Genomic DNA, 12,387 nt, shown 5'->3' with positions numbered 1-12,387 from the left:
AGACCATGTCGTCGTCGTCGTCGTTGCTCCTCCTCACTCGGCTCTCACGCCGCCAGAGCTCTCCGTGGCACCTGCTTCTGCCTGCTGTACCTCTATCACGCCCATACGCCGAGCAGCGAGACGAGCAGTGCCCGTCGCGACCGGGTACACTCGCCGACTCGTCCTCATCAGCAAGACCTCGCCGTCCGTCCTCCGACTCGCGTGGACTGTCCGAGTGCGTCGAGCAGGGTGTACAAGGACCAGAACCAGTGCGTCGTGCTTCGTCCGTCTCAATCCGCAGCCAGGCGACCACTGACCTCGACCTTGTCCCCCTCCCCCACCTCGCTCCCTCTCGCGCCCCCCTGTCGGCCGCACACAGTGTCGCGCGTCCCATCCGGCTCGTCGGCAGCATCCGCTTGTATGCGGCAAACGCCCTCGACTTCATCGTTCGCCCCGAGCACCTCGTCGCACCACTCGCCCTCGCCCGCTGACACGGCCGCACACGCGCTCGCCTCGGCCGCCACCCGCTCGCTCGTCTTTGCCGGGTCTGTCCCGATCGAGGTCGTCATCGCCCAGGGCGAGCTGCCGCCTGCAGCAGACCGCGCCGTCGAGGCCTACTACGTGCGTCCCGCCTCGTTCCCTTCGTCCCCTCTTCCTCCCGGACAGCGCTCACGTTCTCTCGCTTGCCCACGCAGCTACAAGCACCGCGCATCGCCTACTTGCCGCTCGTCCTCGCCCAGGTCCGCAAGTACTTTCTCGACCTCGTCCTCGACGACAACTCGGCGGCGAGCTTGCGCACCGACGACCTGTGGTTCGACGCCGACGACACGCCGCTCAAGTGGTACGTGGCGCTCTTCTCGCTCCGAGTGACCTCTGGCCACTGCACGAGAGACTGAAGCGGATCTTGTCGCGCAGGCACTGGCCGATCGGGCTCCTGTACGACTACCACCATGTCGCGCACCAGCCTTCCCTCCTCCCTCCTCGACCTCGAGCGCCCTCCCTGTCCGCCACGCCACACGACCCCTCGAGCCTGCCCAACTCGCTCGCCTCGGTCTTTGCGCCCCTGTCGTCCCCCTCAGCAGCCGACCTCTCGTTCCCCTCGTCCTCGGCGGCCCTCGGCGACTCGTCGTCGCACGCGACGCTGCGAGCGCCACCCTCGGCCGCCGCACCTCGACCTCGCACGCCCTCGTCGGCGCGTTCGGCGGTGTTTCTCGAGGGAGGTGTGGGAGCGGGAGCGACGTCGGGCGCGCCGTGGCGGGTCACGCTGCACTTGAGAGACCCGCCGGCCGAGCAGCTGCTCGTCAGCAACCGGGTCGAGGACGCGAGGGCAGGCTTCATGGCCATGGTCAAGGTGCGTCCGGCTTTCTCGTCCCATCGAAGCGTCGTTCTCGTGGCGGGGTCACATCGTCGCTCACGATGCGACCCGCTCCTAGCACTTCGCCTTCGTGCGACGAGTTCCAGCACGTATTGACTCGCATGTGCTTCGTCCCCTCGCAGGAGGCCGACTACGTCCGCTACGGCAACACGAAGCGCGTCACCAACCTGCGCAAGGAGCAGCAGGACAACCTCTGGGAGGGCGTCCTTCAGAGTACGTCCGACTTTCTCTTCCTCTCCCACTATTTCCTCCGCTCGCGCGACTCTCTGACAAGCACTCGGTGACTGACACCCTCTCAACGCCCGCAGACGACTTTGACAAGTACTGGAACGTCGCCTCGAAGCTCGTTCCGCTCCCGGCGCTCCCCTCGACCTCCACGTCGACCTCGGCCTCGCGCTCGCCGACGCCCTCCTCGTTCACCACCTCGAGCTCGGACGGTCGAGCGCCAGACGGCAACGCGGTGAGGACCGTGCCGCTGCGGGTGTACCTGCCCGAGGCCGCGCCCGTCGTGCAGGACGTTGTGCAGCCGGTGCAGCAGGACGGTGCGTCGCTCGCGTTCTACTCCCTCTCGGGCTCCTCTTTCCGCCTCAAGAGCGTGCACTGATGGTCGCACGCGATCCGGTACAGGGACCCCGACCACGCTGCATCAAGCCCTCTCGGCCCTCCTCCCCCTCCTCTTCCCTCCTCCCCCGACTTCTTCCTCCTCTTCCTCGTCCTTGTCCTTCACACCGACACCCGCACCTCTTCCTCTCGCCCACGCCCTCATCCAGGGCGTCTATGTCCCGCTCGACGCCGAGATCGGCTGGCTCGGCGCGTGCATGCCCGGCGCCGACGGGTGGGTCGCCGCTGTCGTCGTGCTCGTCGAGGACGAGGAGGAGGAGCGAGGGAGGTAGATGCTGCGGGCTTGTGCGTGCAACGAGGAGCAGCACGAGGATAATGCGAGACACGGCGACCGGGAGGCTCGAGAGGGGCTCGAGCGCTCGTCCGGCACGGTTCAAGCTCTCGTCCGCACCTTGCTCGCTCCAGGATCAGCTCCTGCTTCTCTCGTTCTACCTGCTGCGCTGCTCGCTCAGTCGGCATGTCCTCGGCACCTCGCCGCCGCACCGCAGTGCTCGCGCACCGCCGCTCAAGCTCCAGCTCGAGCCTCTCGTCGAGCAGCGACTCGGACTTGCCTGCGCCGCTCCTCGTGCCGACGAGCTACCCGCCTCGTGTCGTCGGTGCGACGAGGAGCGACATCCAGTGGGTCATGCGCAGCCGGGGCAAGAAGCGCCGTGGGGGGTCGGACGACGGGTCAGGGAGCGGCAGCGACGACGACGACGGTGGCGGCAAACCAGTGCGTCTCCCTCTCCCTCTCTACCGTCGCGTAGCTCGAAGTAGAGAACCGCTGACTCTGTCGAGCCCTCATGCACCCTCGCAGCACCTCTCGAAGAAGACCAAGACGACGATCACGCTCGTCTTTCTCGTCCTCCTTGTCGCGGCGGGAGGGTTTGTCGCCTGGAAATGGGGCACCGAGCTGTACGACGACGCGCACGACTTTATGATCTTCCCGACCGTGACGACACGTGCGTCCCCTCTTTCGCTCGCTCAAGCCTCGTGCCGCACCCATCTGTACGGGATTTGACGACGTCTGTTGCGCGCAGCGGTCGACCTCACGCAGAAGGTCATGAGCGTCGTCGGCGAGGTGACTGAGAGTGCGTCCCCGTCGCTCGTTGTCGGTCGCGCCGTCGCAGCAAGTGGACTAATTTCGTTTCGTCGTCGTGCGCAGAGGTCGTCGGCGCTTTCGAGACGGCGACAGAAGGTGCGCATTCTCTCTTTCCTCGCCCTCGACCGTCGCGAGCAGGTCACTGACGTTGTCTAGCCCGCAGCTGTCGTCGGGGCGCAAGCGACGGCGACTGCAGCCGTTGCAGGCGCAGCAGAGACGGCCGCCAATGCGGTCAAAGGTGCGTCGCTCGTCATCTACTTCGGCTCGGGCCTCTCTCGAGGATGTCCTGCTCACCTTCGATGCGTTCGTGGCGCAGATGGAGCCGGCGACGCAATCAAACACATTGGCGGCATCTTTGGCTGAGCTGCAAAGGAGCCGTTGTTCTCTCGTACGGGAGCTCAAGACGGACGTCAGAGAGCTGCGAGAGCGACAGCCTCAGAGCCCGAGTGCCGAGTCAGAAGCTGCGAGAGCGAGAGGTCTGCCGTTCGAGCGACGAGCACGAGCGGGTCCGTGCGTTTGGGAAGGTCGACCACCGCTTCCTGCGGTCGGCTCTCTTTCTCCCGGCAGCGATGGTCCGCTTGACAGCAAAGAGGAAGAGAGCTGTCGCGAGCAACTGACCGCCAGAAAAGAGCGGATCGTCGCAGAGCCAGCCGACCTTGCTCTCGTCGGCCTTCTTGCGCGACGAGGGAGACGCGTAAACCGAGTCCTGCACTGCGATGGCCCTACAGACAAGCTGCACCCTGCGACGACGCACTCACGAGAGACGCTGCACCTGAACCTCGCCGTCCTCGCCCGCAAAGTAGACGGCCGTCTGCCCGCCTCCTCCCGCCGCTCCTCCCTCCCCGTTTGACGTTCCCCCTCCTCCCTGCCCCGCCACGCCCTGATCCCCCTCGCGACGACGGACGTCTTCGGCGGCGCGCACGCCGGCAAAGTAGGGGTGCTGCATGAGCTCCTTGGCCGTGCCGCGCTGCGCGTGGTCGTACAGGAGCATGCGGTCGAGCAGGTCGAGAGCATCGCTCGACATGTACTTCGAGTTGTCTGTGAGACACGCACCGAGAGGGTCAGACCGCTGCGAGAGTGAATTTGACATGCAGGAAAGCGAGGAAAGGGAGAGAGAGAGAGGGAGAAGAAGGGACGAACCGCTTGTGACGAACCGGCCCCAGGGCTTGCGCGAGTGGGCCCCAACGGCGGCCTCGAGCTCGGCGTCGATGTCGATGTTGTACTGCATATGGCGCGAGCACTCGTCAGTACTCGCAGCGACCTGTAGGGCTCCTAGCCTCGTCCGCTCGACTAGCGGTCGAGTCGGACGTGGCAGGCTCAAGAGTGATCGTAGAGGGAGCGACGGACCTTGTCGAGGTACTTCCACAGGTCGTCGGTGCCGAGAACCTTGGCGATCTTGACGAGCTGGTCGTCGTTCGACATGCCGTGGAAGAGCGGGTCGCGACGGAAGATCTGCGGGCGACGTGAGAGTGTGAGTCGCGGCTACGTGATCAAGACGAAAGGGAGCATGTAGGAGACAGGCTCTGCTCGCCGAGAGAGAAGGATCGCTGCTCACCATCGAGCCGAACGTCGCGCCGAGGGACCAGACTTAGAAGGGCGCAAAGTCATTAAAGGCGGACTCGAACGAGAGACCGATGGGCGCAGACGCACTGTCGAGCGAGTAGTCGTAGTCTGTAGCGCAAGGCGTAGAGAAGAGTCAGTCAGAGGCCGACTTGACCGAGGCCCGAAAGGAAAAAGAGAGGGAGCGGGACGACGCACAGGTAAAGTCGACGAGCAGCTCGGGCGCCTTGTAGTACCTCGACGCGACGCGCACGTTGAGCTCGACACCCGGGTGGTAAAACTCGGCGAGGCCCCAGTCGATGAGGCGCAGCTGTGGGCGCGACAGGGAGCGTCAGGCATGAGTCGCGCGTCCTTTTTGCCGAGGACGCCCGGCCGTCGACGCGACGGCCTGAGCGCACACAAGGAGGCTGGCGAGGGCTCACCTTGCGCTGGTTGTGGTCGATGAGGATGTTGAGCGGCTTGACGTCGCGGTGAATGATGCCGTGCGAGTGGCAGAAGTCGAGCGCCTTGAGAAGCTCAAACACGTAGAAGCGCACGTCACCGTCGGTGAACTGCGGGTACAGGAGCTTCGAGTCGAGGTTGTCGACGTGCTCGAAGACGAGCGCCGGCGTCTTGCTCTGCGTGTGTGGCGAGCGGGGAGGAGGGGGGAAGGGGTGTGAGCGGGGACGTCGTCGGCGGGCAGGCTCGGGCGAGAGGGCGCACCTGCGGGTCGCGCACGACGTCGAGAAGCTCGATGATGTTGACGCCACCTCGCAGGTTCTGAAGCATCTTGAGCTCGCGCTTGACCTGCGCGAGAGCGAAGGGTGAGGGGCGGCTCGAGGTGGCGAAGACGTGCCGGGGCTCACCTTCTTCTTCTTGATCGGCTTGAGGACCTGCGCGCGATCATGCACATGTAGCCCGAGGTCATTCGTTGGGCCGCGACTCGAGCGAGGGCGCGGAGAGAAGGGCGCACCTTGATGACGACGAGGTCGTTCGTGCGGATGTCGATGCCCTCGAACACCTCGCTGTACTTGCCCCTGCCGACCTTGCGCGTCACCTCGTAGTGGTCCTGGATGCCTGCGCGCCGTCCAAGGTAACGGTGAGCTCGAGGACGTTGCAGGACAAGGGGCACGGAGAGCGGCGAGGACGGCGGACGCACCCCAGTTGAGGTGAAGGTTCTCGTACTCGAACCAGTCGTCGCCGAGCTTTGCGCAGGCGTCCTGGTACTGTCGCGAACGTGTGAGCCAGCTGTGCGGAGGCCGGCGCAGGAGCGCGAGGAGGGGGAAGAGAGTACGAGGGACGCACGACGCGGCTGACCGAGACGACTGACCGATCTGGCACGGTGACCATGGCCGCTTCGAGTTGAGCGGATGCAGGAGCTGGTCAAGCAGGAGGACAAAGAGCGAGAGGGAGGAGCAGCGGGGAGGAGAGAGGGAGCGAGGGACGGACGCTCGCGCGGCGACCGAGCGAACCGAGCCACCGTCCGCGGAGTCTGCGACGGACCCGATCCGCAGCAAGCGGGGAGTGTGTGTGACTCGTCCGCACCGTTCAGCCCTCGTCCCACAGCCGAGCAGAGCGGAGCGGGAGCAGCGTGCGGGCGAGGAGGAGAGCGTCGACCACCTCTCGCGCCAGTGTTGCTGGTCTGCCACTTCCCGCTCGACCAGGCCATGCGCTTGCTGCATCGCGGTGTACGCGCTGCAGGAGCGAGGCGCGGGCGACGTGCACGGGTCGACTTGGTCCTCTCGCCCACCTCCGCCTCTCGACCTCATCACCATCACTCGCCTCTGCTCCCGCCCACCCTGGTCGAGCATGCGACAGCTCGCGCACTCTCACAGCAGCTCTGCCGCCAGACACACGCTCGTCGCGCTCCAGCAGCTGCCGCCCTCGATTCAGACTCGTCCCCGCACCTTTTTCCCTCAGCGCACGGCAACGACCACCGTCCGGCGCAGCCGCGAGTCCGACGAGGTCGATCAGAACATCGCTTTGCCCCAAGGCGCCTGCCCGACCCGCCAGCTCGCCCGTCAGCTCGGCCAACACCCAGCCCCTCCCCCCCCCCTCCCCTCTCCACCTTTCCACCCGCGCTCAGCCTCGGGCTCTCGCACTTCTGGGCCCGCGCCTCTCACGAGAGGCTGCGCGGCGACCGTGTGCGACGGCCCGCAGGCACGAGCGCAGAGCAGCCAGTGCCGTCCTGACAAGGGCGGCCCACGAGCACTCATTTGCTTCGCCCCCTCGAAACGTCACGAGGGCGAGCTTCACAGGTGTTGGACACTCGTCGTCGCATCCTCCTTTACCCTGCTCAGCTCTTCGCAACCGCACGCCGAAAAGGCGAGACGCTGCTGCGCCGCGCGGGCTCCACGCTGCGTCCGCGGACCGTCCGGTCCGTCCTGCTCGCGCCTCGCTTCGCCTCGGTCTTTCTCCCTCTCTCCGTTTCTGTTCACGTCGTGCGTGTGAGCGAGGGCGCAATGTGCTCGGCATGGGTGCGCCCCCTTTCCCTCCTCTCGCCCGTCGCCGCAAGATCCTGACTTGCTGTCGAGCGCGCAGACCCTACCTGGCCGACCAGCACCGCCTCCATTCCCCTCGCCGCACCACCTGCAGCCTCCTTCCTTTCGTCCAGCCTCGTCATCCGCCTCGCGACGTCCAGCACGGCCACCGTACCGACCTCGACGCCCTCCTCCGCCGCCGACGCCCCCCTCCCCTGGTACCTGCGCCTCGCCGCCATCCTGTTCGTCTCGATCGTCGTCCTCGTCTTTGTTGCCGGGTGCACCATGTGCTGCATCAACGTCAGGCGCGGCGAAAAGGTGTACGAGCGCGCGATGAGGCGCCGCCGGCGGGACGAGCGCGCGTGGGAGAAGGAGTGGGTCAGGGCGGCGCGCGCGAGGGCTGCGACGGCGGCGGGAGGGGAGGGCGAGGTGGACGCGCCGAGCGAGGACGGCTCGACGAGCCGCGAGGGCTCGTCGTTGCTGTCGTCTTCGTCGGGTATGGCGACGAGCGAGGACGAGGAGCAGGACACGCCGCCATCACGCCCGGTCGCCCGCCGCGCAGCGGGCGCTCTCTCGAGGCGTCGTCGCGACGGTCGGCCTGTCGATGACGAGGTGCGCGAGGTGCGCCGACTGCAGGCTGCGTCGAGCGGCAGCGACACGGCCTCGAGCAGCTCGAGCGACGTGGGCGAGCGGCGGCGGCGGCTCGAGCGTCGGCGAGGGGGCGGCAGCTGACTGGCAGGGTAGCTGTACCGGCCGACAGAGGGCGTGCAACGCAGTTCGAGCGGGCTGCATTACGCCGCACGGTCGCCGTTCCGAGCAGAGCGTTTCGAGAGTGTGCGGCGAGCTCTCGCGACCAGCGGCCGTTCTTTCCGCCCTGCATTGTACTGCAGCGGCAGACGAAAGCTCGGCGAGCAGGCTGGCGGCTGCACCGCCTGCGCGGCTTCATCGGCTAGCGCGGTGGGGCAGGATCGCCGCGCGAGGAGGAGCACGAGGCGGCGGCCCTCGGCCTCTCGCTCTCGCTCCCTCTCTACCTCGCTGCCATTCACCCAGCCGGTACCTCTACAGCTTCGTGCCCCGCCTCGAGCCACCGACCCGCCCAGCAGCCCCGAACCTCGACCTCTCGCCGCTCTTCACCCGCGTCATCACCTCGTCGTGAGTTGCACCACCTCCTCTCTCGATCCACCCCGGCGGCCGGGCTGCGTGCAGCTCTGCAGCGTCGAACAGGGCTATCTGGCGCGGTTCGGCGGCAGGCCGGCGTACGGGAGACGGGCTTGCGGAGTGACGGGCTCGCTCGCCCCCGATGAGGAGGAGCCGAGGCACGGCGGGCGGTCGTCGAGGTGCGGGAGCTGTCGCTGCACGCGGCGCTTGGGGGTACTGCCGGCTCGACGAGGAGCTGTCGTGCCACAGCGGCGAGGGGAAGCACCGCCGGCACGACCGCCGCAGGTCCACGTTCCGCCGGTTACTGAACTCGAGCTCCCTCGCCTGCGCAGACCTCAAGCTCTCGCCGCTTAGATCTCCGCCATGTTCGCACAACGGTGGCCGACGCCCCTCGCCCAGCTCGCCCGGCACGCCGCCGCCTCGCGCGCCCCGTGCGCCGCCCGGCCGCCCTCGTTCGCGCGCTCCCTGTGCTCGACCGCGACGCGCACGACGACGCAGAACTCGGCGTCGTTCCTGCGCTCGTACCGTCTCGCCGTCGCCCTGTCGCTCCCGCTCGGCGGCCTCGCCCTGTCGACCCTGTCGGCCAACAAGCCGCTCGAGTGCGCCGGCGACCGGTCGTACGCCGACCCGTCGGCCAACGCGCTCGCCGACGCGGCCGCAGCCGTCGGCAACGGCGCGGCGGCGACGACGCAGGAGGCCGAGAGCATCCTCAACCTGCGCGACCTCGGGTTTGGCACGATCAGCGGCATCTGCGTCGGTGCGTCGACGAGCTCTCCTTCTTTCGTTCGTCAGCCCGGCACTGACCGATATCCTCTCTTTGCAGGCGTGTTTGTCAAGAAGGGCCTGCGTGTGCGTCCCCTCCCTCTTCTTGCCTTCTCAAGAGGCTCCTTGCGAACCTCCTCGTTGACCCTGGTTCTCGTCCCCGCAGGCTGCCGCGTTCACGCTCGGCTTTGTCTTTATCGGCCTCCAGTACCTGTCGTCGCGGTCGTTCATCAACATCAACTGGAACGCGCTCACGTCGTCGTACGAGAAGCTCGTCACGACGCGCACGGGCCCGCCGGCAGCCCAGGGCGGCAACCGCCTCGCCCAGGTGTGGTACGGCTTCATCGACTTTGTCGGCGCAAACGTGCAGCAGCGGGCGACGTTCGTCGCGGGCATCGTGCTCGGGTTCCGCCTCGGTTGAGCCGTACGCGAGGAGGAGGCGCAGTGTTGGCGTCGTTCCTCCCTCTCTCGGGACGGCGCCCCTCTCTATGTAATCAAGTCTCTGTTGCAGTCTTTGTCCCTCCTGGTGCACACGAGAGGAAGAGAGCGAGGGGCGCATTCTGTGAAACGTGCTGTGCCCCACATCCGTCCTCCTCCCCTCTCGCTCACTTCAGCCGCCAGGGCATGCTCCTCGCTGCACGCACTCGCCTGCCCTTGTTCGCTCTCGCCGCTACTACCCTCAGCACCACCACCTCGTTCGCCCCCGCCGTCGTCATGGCCGCCTCGAACCCCAAGTCCCGCAACTTCGCGACTGGCCCGCCCGCCAGCGAGTCGGGCATCGACTTGTACACCTGGCCGACCCCGAACGGCCTCAAGGTGCGTCCCCACTGTCCCTCTACCGGACCTGGGCGCGGGGCGAGGCGAGCGCGCTGACTCTTCCCTCCTCCCCCTCCTCCCCTTCCCGTCCGCCTCTCGCTTCGCCTCGACGTGGCTCGCAGATCAATGTCGCCCTCGAGGGTGAGCTCACGAAGTCTCTCGAGCTACGCCGGCCGCAAACAGTCTGACTCCTCGCCCTCGCAGAGCTCGCCAACCTCGGCACGCCCGCCCTCTCGTGGACTGAGCACCCGGTCAACATCATGAAGGACGAGCAGAAGGCCGACTGGTTCACGCACGGCGTCAACCCTAACTCGCGCATCCCCTCCATCATCGACCGCTCGAGGAACGACACGCGCGTGTTTGAGACGGGCTCGATCCTGCTTTACCTCAGCAAGGCGTACGACGTCGACTACAAGCTCCACTTCGAGGACGACGCCGTCGAAGCCGAGATGGTGCGTCGGGCCGTCCTCTCGCGTATCGGCGACGTCGTCGCGTGTCGACCTGAGCGGCGGCGTGTCCTTCGGCGAGCCTCGACGACTGACCGCTTCGCCTTCTTTCCCGCAGTGGTCCTGGGTCTTTTTCCAGCACGGCGGTACGGGTCCGATGTGCGTCGTCTCGCTCCCTGTTTCCTCGACGAGGCGAGGTCGAGATCTGACCTTGTACCCGTCCTCGAACCCCTCGAACCTTTCTCGTCGCAGGTTCGGCCAAGCCGGCCACTTTCTCAACGCCGCGCCGGTCAAGGACGTCTACGCCGCCCGCAGGTACATCAACGAGTCGAAGCGTCTCCTCGGCGTGTACGAGCAGCGCCTGAGCGAGGAGGGTGGGAGGGACTACCTCGTCGGGCCGGGCAAGGGCAAGTTCAGCTACGTGCGTCCGACTCTCTCTCTCTCTTTGTCAACTCTCGGCGTCTCGCAGAGACGCTGATTGACATTGACTCGGTTGACTCGTCTGCAGGCCGACGTCGTGCGTCGCTCCTTGTTCTCTCCCTCTCCTCCCCGTCCCTCGACTGACCCTCTCGAGCGGCACGTCCCTCTCGCCCGCAGGCCTCGTTCACCTGGGTCCGCGCGCACCCGTACTCGCTCGGCATCGTCTCGCTCGCCGAGGCGGGCTTCCCGCTCACGGACGCCTGGGTGCGCCGCTGCGAGGCGCGCCCCGGCGCGGGCAAGGCGGTCCAGGGCGACATGATCGCCAAGATGAAGGCGCAGGACGGGTGGGCGGACAAGTGCAGGGACAAGGTCAAGTGGGTCTGGGAGGAGGAGGCCGCCGAGGGGCGCAAGAGGGACGAGCTCTAAGCGGAGGAAACCGAGCGAGGGTTGGGAAGTCGACCGGGAGCTTGAAACTCGAATTTGTGCCGCTTTCGTTCTCTCTCGCGCAGCTCTCGGCTACTCTCGATGACGACGTGGTCGGCACTGCTACATTGCAGATCGTTGCGAGAGGGGCTGCACGAGAGGGAGAGAGGCCCGTCCTTGAACGGCCGGTGGCGCTCAGTCGTCCTGGTTGGCGCCCTCGCGCTGCACCCAGTCGTTGTACGAGCCCTCGTAGTTGCGCGCACTGTGACCGCAGTGCTTGAAGGTCAGGACGTTGCCTTTGCGAGAGCGGGAGCGCCGGTAGAGCGACCGCGGGGAACGAGAGAGAGGTGGACGCACAGCTTGTAGCCCTGGCTGCGGGCGAGGTCGACGGCCGTCTGAGCGCGCACGCCCGCCTTGCAGTAGAAGATCATCGGCTGCTTCTTGGTCGGCTTGTGGAAGCCGTGCACGCGCGTAAAGTCGCCTGCGAGAGGGAGGACGGCGAGTCAGTGATCCTACCCGTCGTAGGCTAGCACATGCAGAGCTGGCACAGGACAAATCTCGGCATGTGGGCGAATGACGACGAGAGGGGACGCACCCTCGTCCATGGCGAGGCTCTTCTCGAACGACGAGAGCGGGAGGTTGACCGACGAGGGAATGTTGCCGAGCGCGACCTCGGCCGGCTCGCGGACGTCTGCGCGAGGGGGCCACAGGTCAGCTCGCGGTCCGAGTGGACGCCTGGGTACACAGGGAGAGGGGGGCGCACCGATGAGGAGGACCTTGTCGGACGGGCTGTCGGTCAAGGGCTTGAGCTCGTCGTACGTCACCTTGTCGGCGTTGGCCCAGCGCTTGTCGTTGGCAACGGGGCTGTAGCGGTCCTGCCTCGGGGCCGACACGCTCAGGAGGCGGACCGCAGAGAGCGAGGCGGAGGTGGTCGGGCGGGGGACGAGGGTGGGGGCGAGGCGCGACGACGAGGCGAGGACGGGGCGGGCTGTGCGCGCGGCGAGGGTGGCGGTGCGGAGGAGAGTGCGAGGAGCAGACATGCTTGGTGTACGGTGCTCTGGCGGCGTTGAGGGGGAGAGCGAGAGGAGAGCTGCTGCCCCTCTCCTCCTCCTCGTCGCCTCGAGCGACGTCGGCTGACCACGGTGGCGCTCTCCCTCAAGGGCATCGCTTGACAGTGCCAGCAGCTCCGAATAGTCTCTCGAGAGCGGCTGGGAGCCCGGCGCAAGCCTGCAAGGCCTCGTCGTCGCCCCATTTCTCGAGAATCTCTCTCGAGCTGATGAGCGATTC

General features: G+C 66.9%; 7 protein-coding genes across 7 annotated transcripts; 5 read left to right on the top strand and 2 right to left on the bottom strand.

The window, feature by feature from the left end:
* The first annotated feature begins 58 nt into the window (after nucleotides 1-58).
* Nucleotides 59-2,295, top strand: RHOBADRAFT_54695 (uncharacterized protein). Its single transcript, XM_018417453.1, has 7 exons — nucleotides 59-248; nucleotides 359-600; nucleotides 675-820; nucleotides 895-1,330; nucleotides 1,477-1,567; nucleotides 1,663-1,896; nucleotides 1,982-2,295. Coding segments are annotated over exons 1-7 (1,416 nt in total). The 5' UTR covers nucleotides 59-247; the 3' UTR covers nucleotides 2,248-2,295.
* Nucleotides 2,296-2,432: 137 nt separating this feature from the next.
* RHOBADRAFT_45437 (uncharacterized protein) lies at nucleotides 2,433-3,419 on the top strand (the record flags this gene model as incomplete). The annotated part of the gene is made up of 6 exons (XM_018414609.1): nucleotides 2,433-2,687; nucleotides 2,772-2,916; nucleotides 2,995-3,045; nucleotides 3,120-3,152; nucleotides 3,220-3,294; nucleotides 3,373-3,419. The coding sequence occupies 6 exons, from the start codon at nucleotides 2,433-2,435 to the stop codon at nucleotides 3,417-3,419; spliced, it is 606 nt and encodes a 201-aa protein (XP_018269523.1).
* Nucleotides 3,420-3,810: 391 nt separating this feature from the next.
* RHOBADRAFT_45436 (uncharacterized protein) lies at nucleotides 3,811-5,945 on the bottom strand (the record flags this gene model as incomplete). Its single annotated transcript, XM_018414608.1, has 12 exons — nucleotides 3,811-4,094; nucleotides 4,197-4,278; nucleotides 4,404-4,508; nucleotides 4,612-4,643; nucleotides 4,707-4,727; nucleotides 4,815-4,926; nucleotides 5,039-5,233; nucleotides 5,319-5,402; nucleotides 5,462-5,488; nucleotides 5,569-5,672; nucleotides 5,755-5,821; nucleotides 5,901-5,945. The coding sequence occupies 12 exons, from the start codon at nucleotides 5,943-5,945 to the stop codon at nucleotides 3,811-3,813; spliced, it is 1,158 nt and encodes a 385-aa protein (XP_018269522.1).
* Nucleotides 5,946-7,068: 1,123 nt separating this feature from the next.
* Nucleotides 7,069-7,859, top strand: RHOBADRAFT_54694 (uncharacterized protein; the record flags this gene model as incomplete). The annotated part of the gene is made up of 2 exons (XM_018417452.1): nucleotides 7,069-7,099; nucleotides 7,191-7,859. The coding sequence occupies 2 exons, from the start codon at nucleotides 7,069-7,071 to the stop codon at nucleotides 7,805-7,807; spliced, it is 648 nt and encodes a 215-aa protein (XP_018269521.1). The 3' UTR covers nucleotides 7,808-7,859.
* A 737-nt stretch (nucleotides 7,860-8,596) lies between these two features.
* Nucleotides 8,597-9,416, top strand: RHOBADRAFT_16968 (uncharacterized protein; the record flags this gene model as incomplete). Its single annotated transcript, XM_018412348.1, has 3 exons — nucleotides 8,597-8,990; nucleotides 9,057-9,082; nucleotides 9,162-9,416. The coding sequence occupies 3 exons, from the start codon at nucleotides 8,597-8,599 to the stop codon at nucleotides 9,414-9,416; spliced, it is 675 nt and encodes a 224-aa protein (XP_018269520.1).
* A 208-nt stretch (nucleotides 9,417-9,624) lies between these two features.
* On the top strand, nucleotides 9,625-11,170 carry RHOBADRAFT_54692 (uncharacterized protein). The gene is made up of 7 exons (XM_018417451.1): nucleotides 9,625-9,811; nucleotides 9,934-9,949; nucleotides 10,013-10,263; nucleotides 10,376-10,416; nucleotides 10,510-10,678; nucleotides 10,766-10,774; nucleotides 10,855-11,170. Exons 1-7 carry the CDS (start codon nucleotides 9,710-9,712, stop codon nucleotides 11,101-11,103), a joined length of 837 nt encoding a protein of 278 aa, XP_018269519.1. The 5' UTR covers nucleotides 9,625-9,709; the 3' UTR covers nucleotides 11,104-11,170.
* Nucleotides 11,171-11,316: 146 nt separating this feature from the next.
* Nucleotides 11,317-12,107, bottom strand: RHOBADRAFT_8695 (uncharacterized protein; the record flags this gene model as incomplete). Its single annotated transcript, XM_018419226.1, has 4 exons — nucleotides 11,317-11,362; nucleotides 11,458-11,581; nucleotides 11,696-11,791; nucleotides 11,864-12,107. Coding segments are annotated over 4 exons (510 nt in total), but the record flags the coding sequence as incomplete, so codon positions are not given.
* Nucleotides 12,108-12,387: the final 280 nt, after the last annotated feature.

The sequence above is a fragment of the Rhodotorula graminis genome (genome assembly GCF_001329695.1).
Source record: "Rhodotorula graminis WP1 unplaced genomic scaffold RHOBAscaffold_10, whole genome shotgun sequence".
Classification (NCBI taxonomy): Eukaryota; Fungi; Basidiomycota; class Microbotryomycetes; order Sporidiobolales; family Sporidiobolaceae; genus Rhodotorula; species Rhodotorula graminis.
This window is presented reverse-complemented; position numbering and strand designations above follow the sequence as displayed.

Excerpts from the sequence above, each read along its gene's own strand:
- RHOBADRAFT_54695 (XM_018417453.1), top strand. Across the intron at positions 821-894 it reads GACGACACGCCGCTCAAGTG|GCACTGGCCGATCGGGCTCC; the intron begins GTACGTGGCGCT and ends CTTGTCGCGCAG. Across the intron at positions 1,331-1,476 it reads GCTTCATGGCCATGGTCAAG|GAGGCCGACTACGTCCGCTA; the intron begins GTGCGTCCGGCT and ends GTCCCCTCGCAG.
- RHOBADRAFT_54692 (XM_018417451.1), top strand. The coding sequence starts at position 9,710 with ATGGCCGCCTCGAACCCCAAGTCCCGCAACTTCGCGACTGGCCCGCCC. Across the intron at positions 10,264-10,375 it reads ACGCCGTCGAAGCCGAGATG|TGGTCCTGGGTCTTTTTCCA; the intron begins GTGCGTCGGGCC and ends TCTTTCCCGCAG. Across the intron at positions 10,417-10,509 it reads CACGGCGGTACGGGTCCGAT|GTTCGGCCAAGCCGGCCACT; the intron begins GTGCGTCGTCTC and ends TTCTCGTCGCAG.